This window comes from Hibiscus syriacus, unplaced genomic scaffold (assembly GCF_006381635.1).
Source record: "Hibiscus syriacus cultivar Baekdansim isolate YM2019G1 unplaced genomic scaffold, ASM638163v2 tig00110457_pilon, whole genome shotgun sequence".
NCBI lineage: Eukaryota > Viridiplantae > Streptophyta > Magnoliopsida > Malvales > Malvaceae > Hibiscus > Hibiscus syriacus.
The window spans coordinates 761214-767682 of NW_024062744.1; the positions used below are offsets into that span (position 1 = coordinate 761214).

A 6469-nucleotide genomic window follows, 5' to 3' on the forward strand; every position below is an offset into this window, starting at 1 on the left:
CACATGTTCTTCCTCAGTTTGTGATTTGGCAATCATATCATCCACATATACTTCTATCTCTTTGTGCATCATATCGTGGAACAAAGTAACCATGGCTCTTTGATATGTTGCCCCTGCATTTTTAAGTCCAAAGGGCATCACCTTGTAACAAAAGGTGCCCCACATTGACATGAACGTTGTCTTCTCCATGTCTTTAGGGTCTATTTTGATTTGATTATACCCTGAAAAACCATCCATGAAGGAAAAGAGAGCATGACCAGCTGTATTGTTAACCAATGTGTCAATATGTGGCAGTGTAAAATTATCCTTGGGGCTTGCTCGGTTGAGATCTTGGTAGTCAAAACACATTCGAACCTTGCCATCTTTCTTTGGCACTGGCACTATATTTGCTACCCATTCCGGGTATTTAGCCACTTGTAAGAAACCAGCGTCAAACTGTTTTTTTACTTCTTCCTTTATCTTTAATAGCATATCTGGCCTCATCCTTCGAAGTTTTTGTTGAACAGGCTTGCATTCTGATTTTATCGGTAGCTTGTGTACAACAATGTCAGTATCCAACCCGGGCATGTCCTGATAAGACCAGGCAAACACATCTTTGTATTCTCTTAGAAGGCGTATAAGATCTTCTCTTATTTCTTGTGAGAGCGAAGTGCCAATCTTGACTTCCTTTCGGTCTTCCTCTGTTCCCAAATTTATTATTTCAATTTTCTGTTTATGAGGCAATATTTGTTTGTCTTCTTGCTCCATCATTCTAACAAGCTCAGAGTTTAACTCACATTCCTCATCATCCTTATAACCTTCAGATTCTTCAAGACACATGTCATTTTTAAAATCAATTTGTGGTTTGGGAATATCATTATTTGAACAGTTAATATCTGAGTACCTGCGAATGGAAAAAAATATATTTGGCTATAGACAAAAATTTCGTTTAATATTTTTCAAAATAATAATTATCAATAAAAAATAAAAATTTAAATAAGTGAATGCAATATTTACTATGAAGAAAATGAAAAGAAAACATCACTTTATTAAAACCATGACAAATAACAACAGTCCCATTATATTTGGGTTAAAAGACAGATTTGTTATTTATGCATTACTCTGAAAAGTGCTTATAGAACACAGGGAGTTCTTCAACAATATAGTTGCTTTCAACATAATCAAGAGGACATGGACGAATTGATGCCAATGAGCATTCTTCAGTAGAATCATCCATGATTGCATTGATGCTCAGGCTTCCAATTCCTATTTCTTCACTTTCCCCTGACTGTTGCAGTATGTCAGTCACAAATCCTCCAGACACGAAAGATTTGAAGAGTGGTGGTATGATCATGGGACCCCAAACAACATCCTCACCTTGGGCTCTCGCCTTCTTTCTTTCCCTAAGCTTTTGTGCATCTATGACTTTATCATAGTAAGTTGGCTTGTATCCGAGGCCAAAATAATTTCTTTTAAGAATTGAATTCAAACCTTCAATGATGCCTTGCAGTTTCTTACCTTGCCCTTTCCCTACTTTTGCTCCTCTAGCTATTGTCTCTTTTAGCTGCATCTTTGTATTATTTGAAAGCTGAGGAATGGGAATTCTTTTGCCTTCAGGGATAAAGGTGGCATTGACAAATTCCAAAGACTGGAACGAAGACTCTAGTGCGTTCTCATCTACCCCTACATATGGTGCATCAGTAGTGATAGAGGCAATGATATCTTCTTCTACCTTGATGGTTACTAGAGTCCCGTCCACGATAAATCGAAGCTTTTGGTGAAGAGAAGAAGGAACTGCCCCAGCCATGTGAATCCATGGTCTCCCTAATAAGCAATTGTAACTTGAATGTATATCCATGACAATAAACTCTATTTCAAACGTCGTAGGGCCAACTTTGAGAGGAATAATCATTTTCCCCATTATTTTACGTTCCGTCCCATCAAACACCCTCACAACATTGCCATAAACCCTCATTTGAGAAGCATCTATAGGAAGTCTATTCAGAGTGGCAAATGGCATAACATTCAAAGCCGACCCATTATCAATTAAAACCCCAGAAATTATAACCCCTTTGCAATGGGTAGTAATGTGTAGTGCCTTGCATCTACCCTTTCTTTCCTCAGGTATTTCATCATCATAGAAATAAATGAAGTTATCTGCATTAATATGGTTGACCATCCTGTCCACACGCTCTACTGCGATGTCTTTCCCCACAAAAGTTTCATTTAGCACTTTGATCAGAGTATTTCGATGTACCTCAGAATGCAATAGGAGAGACAACATTGAAATTCGTGCTGGGGTCTTATGAAGTTGTTCCACAATGTTATACTCGTTGTGTTTAAAAAATTTTAAAAACTCCTGAGCCTCCTCAATCTTAACAGGTTCATTTATTTTTTCCTCAGTGTTATCAATAACCACAGCTCTTGTTTTATTGGCTTTTCCAGAAGCATAGCATCTTCCACTCCTGGTGAAAAATCCAACTTCATCAATATCTTCCTCCTTGCTTTCTGGAGTATTAATTTGGCATGTATAATTCCAGGGAACGCTCTTGTCACTCTTGTAGGCAAAAGGTATTGGGGTTTTAATCACTACCCTGGATGTTTTACTTCCAATGCTTGCCTTATAATTTGGCTTGGATATGACCAAGACAGACTTCTTTAATTTCTTTTCAATTTCTCCTGAACTTTCTTCAGAAGCGCAGATATTTCTTTCACTCTCTATCATTCTTTCTTCAAAGAACTGTAACTCCTGCTTGTCCATCCATTCTTGGACTATCTGCCTGAATTCCTGACAATCCTGAATTTGATGACAATTTTCCTCATGGTAATCACATAAGTTCTCTGTCCTTTCAATTGAATATTTCTTTATAGGACCCAACAACCCTCTCTTCCTTATTTGAACATAAACCCACTTTAATGGCATTCTTACTTCTTCAACCCTCTTTTTAATTATTCTATTCTCTTCAATAGAATTCACTCCCTGGTTCTGATGATTTGGAAGCAGGTTTGTAGTTACACAAGGTGTTTCTGAGTCATTGAATGACACTACTTTTCTCCTAATCAAATCCTCAACCACTCTTTTGAAAGCAAGACATTTTTTAATATTATGTCCTTGGAGGTTTGCTTGATATTCACATGTCTCATTTTCGTTGAACCACTTTGGATAAGGTGGTTTGATTGGATCTAGATATTTTGGTGACACTACATGAGCTTGGACTAATCCATGGAAAAGTTCACTGTAGGTCATTGGTATAGGAGTGAACGCTCATTCTTTCATTGTTATGCTCGCGCTTAGTTTCTCTTGGCGATGAAAAATTTCCTGTCTTTGTCTTACTTACAGAGAAATTTACATTATTCACCTCTCCTTCTTTCTTTTTCATGAAAGGTTTCTTTACAGGATTTTGGCTACCAGCAATCTGTCCCTTCTTTAGTGCTCTTTCGATCATTTCACCGCACATTATGATATCAGAGAAACTCTTAGTCGCTACTCCTAACATATGATCAATATAGGGAGATTTTAATGTATCAATGAACATTGTTATAAACTCCCTCTCAATAAGTGGTGGGTGTACTTAAGCGGCAATATCCCTCCAGCGCTAAGCATATTGACGAAAAGTCTCATTGTGCTTCATCTCCATGTTTTGAAGAGTAACACGATCAGGCATCATATCAGTAACATGTTGGTACTGTTCTTTAAATGTGTAGGCCAAATCTTTCCAAGACCCTATTTTAGCTCGAGTCAATTGGTTATACCATCTAGCAGGTGCCCCTGTCAAACTGGCTTGGAAGCAATGAATTAACAGTCCATCATCTTTCCCCAATCCCGTCATTCTTCGACAAAACATGGTCAAATGAGCGACCGGACAAGTTTTTCCATCATATTTTTCAAATTCATGCATTTTGAACTTTGGTGGTAAAATCAAGTCTGGTACTAGACTTAGTTCTTCTGCCTCCATTCCATCTTGAGAATTCTGCTTTCCTAGTTCTTTAAGAAACCCTTTGCACCAATCCTTTAGATATTCTGGGACCTCAATTTTAGATTTCTCTATTTCCTCAGGATCTACATCCATATATTCATGAGGTCTATTTTGAGAGTTAGTTGTACCTGCCATTTGAACCTTTGTTGCTGAAGACCTTACAGGGTGCTCAACAAACTTTTCAGGGGAAATAATTAATGTAGGGGTAGAATCATGTCCAAAAACCCCAACCGAAGTAGGACTCAACTCTTTAGCTGCTTCAATACGTAACCCAGACATCTTAGTCATCATATCACTCATCATATTGGCTTAACCTTGCAAGATTTGATCTATAATTGATTTCTGTGATTGCTCCATTCTCGAGTGCCATTCTTGTTGTATCTTAAGTAATTCTTCTTGCATTTCTTTCTTCAACTGCTCAATCTTAGCATCCATGGTCTTACTTCGTGTATGATAAGGGTTGGTGTTTTCACTTGCCAGAATCTCTCTGTCACATAACCCTTAGAAAATTAATTTCTTTATTCTTGCATATTATTAGTGATGTGTTATAAATGATGCATTTTATTGGTAATAATGCATTTTATTATGCAAATGCAAAATGCAAATGCAAAAGGCATCGATTTCCAAAAGTAACCATTCTTAGAAAAGTTCCATTTTTACAAAAGAGCTTTCATCTTTACAAGAAATATCAATTCTACAAATATAGTTTGGCTCTATTATTTAATTCCATGATCTCATTCATGATACCAACGACCTTTTCCTCATACTCAGAGGATAAACTAGTACGAAATAGAATAATTTCAGCCCTGTTGGCTAATTCTTGTGTATAGTGGGCCACCTCGCTCATTTGTGCTATTGCTTCGCCCATCATACGCTCACGTTCCTCAACCAACATTCGATGGTGTTCATATGTGTCCTTCCATCCCTCCTTTATTCGAGTAATTTCCCTCTCAAGACTGGTAATGTATACTCGATAGCGTTGAAACTCACTCTCTAATCCTCTGGCTTGCTCTCGTAGAGAATTATTCTCCTCACGAGTAAGCCTTAAGTTCATCCATTCATGTGGCACTTGCACTTGAAGTAAGAAATCCTCAAGATGTGAGATATAATCTTTGAGCTCACCATTCATAACTCGAGACTGATTCAACTCTTCTTCAAAACTAGTCTGTAAATCTTCCATTTCTTCTGTTAATTGCTCCAGTCTCCTGCTCTTTGTTTGAAATCTTTGCATCCAAGACCCAATTTCGGCCTGTTTTCTTTCAAGAATTTGGTTCCATCCCTGTCTCTCAGTCCACATTTCCTTTTTCTTTTGTTCTTTTTCTTCCTCTAATTCTTGAATCCTCTGATCCCTGGCCTCGAGTTCTTCCAGTATATTATTCATTTCAGCTTCCAAACCACAGACTCGATGTTTTTCTACTCCCCATTCCTTCAAGCTAGTTTCCTTCTCAGCCTTCCACTTCTCAGCTTTACGGCTTTCAATCTTAAGCTGCTTAGCCACTTTTATTTTCTCAGTTTTATACTTGTCCCGCAATTTCTTCTCGACTTCAATTCTCCTAAGTTGGCATTTGTTCTCAGCCTCTTGACTTTGAACACGTCGTTTCTCAATTGCCAATTCTTTAGCCCACTGTTGTGATGTCTTGCTAGATCCATATATTTTCTTTGCCTTTTGTAGGTTGCGAAAATCCCTTTTTAAGTTAGCCAGCTCGAGATTAACTTTCTCTTTATCTTTCCTCAACAACTCACATTGTTTAGCATGGAGATCCCTATCAAGATATATCATGAACTTTTCTTGTCTTCCCTCTTCCATTGCTTTGTCCCATTTTTTCTTTTCAGCTTCAAATTCAGCATTGAGAATCTCAGCCTGTGAAGGTACCACTTTGATATGTTCTTCCCAAGGGATATCTCTTCCTTGATCTGGCAAAGGGACATTTTCATTTTTCCTTGTAAATCTCCAAGCCTCATAGTCTGGTGTGTACATAACATCTCCGGACACAACTTTTGTTCGAAAAGTTCTTTTCCATGCAAGAGACAAATCTCGTGCTCTCTTCTTGTAATGGTCTCCACGGTAAGTGATTCCAGATTCATTCAAGCCGCTTGTAATTGGAACAAATTGGCGAGCTCTATACTGTCTGAAAACCATTAACGGGGCATAGCTGACTCCTCCCCATAATCCCAACAAAGGGACATTGTCAAGATCTCCGTATCTAAATAAAATACTGGTATATCCAAGCCAAGGAACACACCAAGCAATATCTCGGTCCTGTAAATTACTGAAAGCTGTTATCCATTTTTTTCTTGGTAACCCCTCTGGCCATTCTTTGCTCAAAAATTCTTTCAAAGGCGAGTACACCGTGGAGAAGCGATGATAGGATATCTTGTCTACTTTCCAAAAAATGATTGTGAATCAATACAGTGAGTAGTTGGGCACACCCTATGAATCGACCCCCTTCCAATCCACGACAGTTATTTAAGGATCGGAAAGTTTCTGCCAAAACTGTCGGTGTCAGATTTAT

General features: G+C 38.0%; 1 protein-coding gene across 1 annotated transcript; it reads right to left on the reverse strand.

The window, feature by feature from the left end:
- Window positions 1–4650: 4650 nt before the first annotated feature.
- Window positions 4651–6096, reverse strand: LOC120126271 (coiled-coil domain-containing protein 186-like). The gene is made up of 2 exons (XM_039144499.1): window positions 5359–6096; window positions 4651–5205 (listed from the first exon to the last, which is right to left on the reverse strand). Exons 1-2 carry the CDS (start codon window positions 6094–6096, stop codon window positions 4651–4653), a joined length of 1293 nt encoding a protein of 430 aa, XP_039000430.1.
- Between the last annotated feature and the right edge of the window lie 373 nt (window positions 6097–6469).

Bases quoted from the DNA above. Each gene is read 5' to 3' on its own strand.
- LOC120126271 (XM_039144499.1), bottom strand. From the start codon at position 6,096: ATGGTTTTCAGACAGTATAGAGCTCGCCAATTTGTTCCAATTACAAGC. The intron at 5,206-5,358 runs GTCTGTGGTTTG...GAAAGAAAACAG, and splicing joins GGGGAGTAGAAAAACATCGA to GCCGAAATTGGGTCTTGGAT.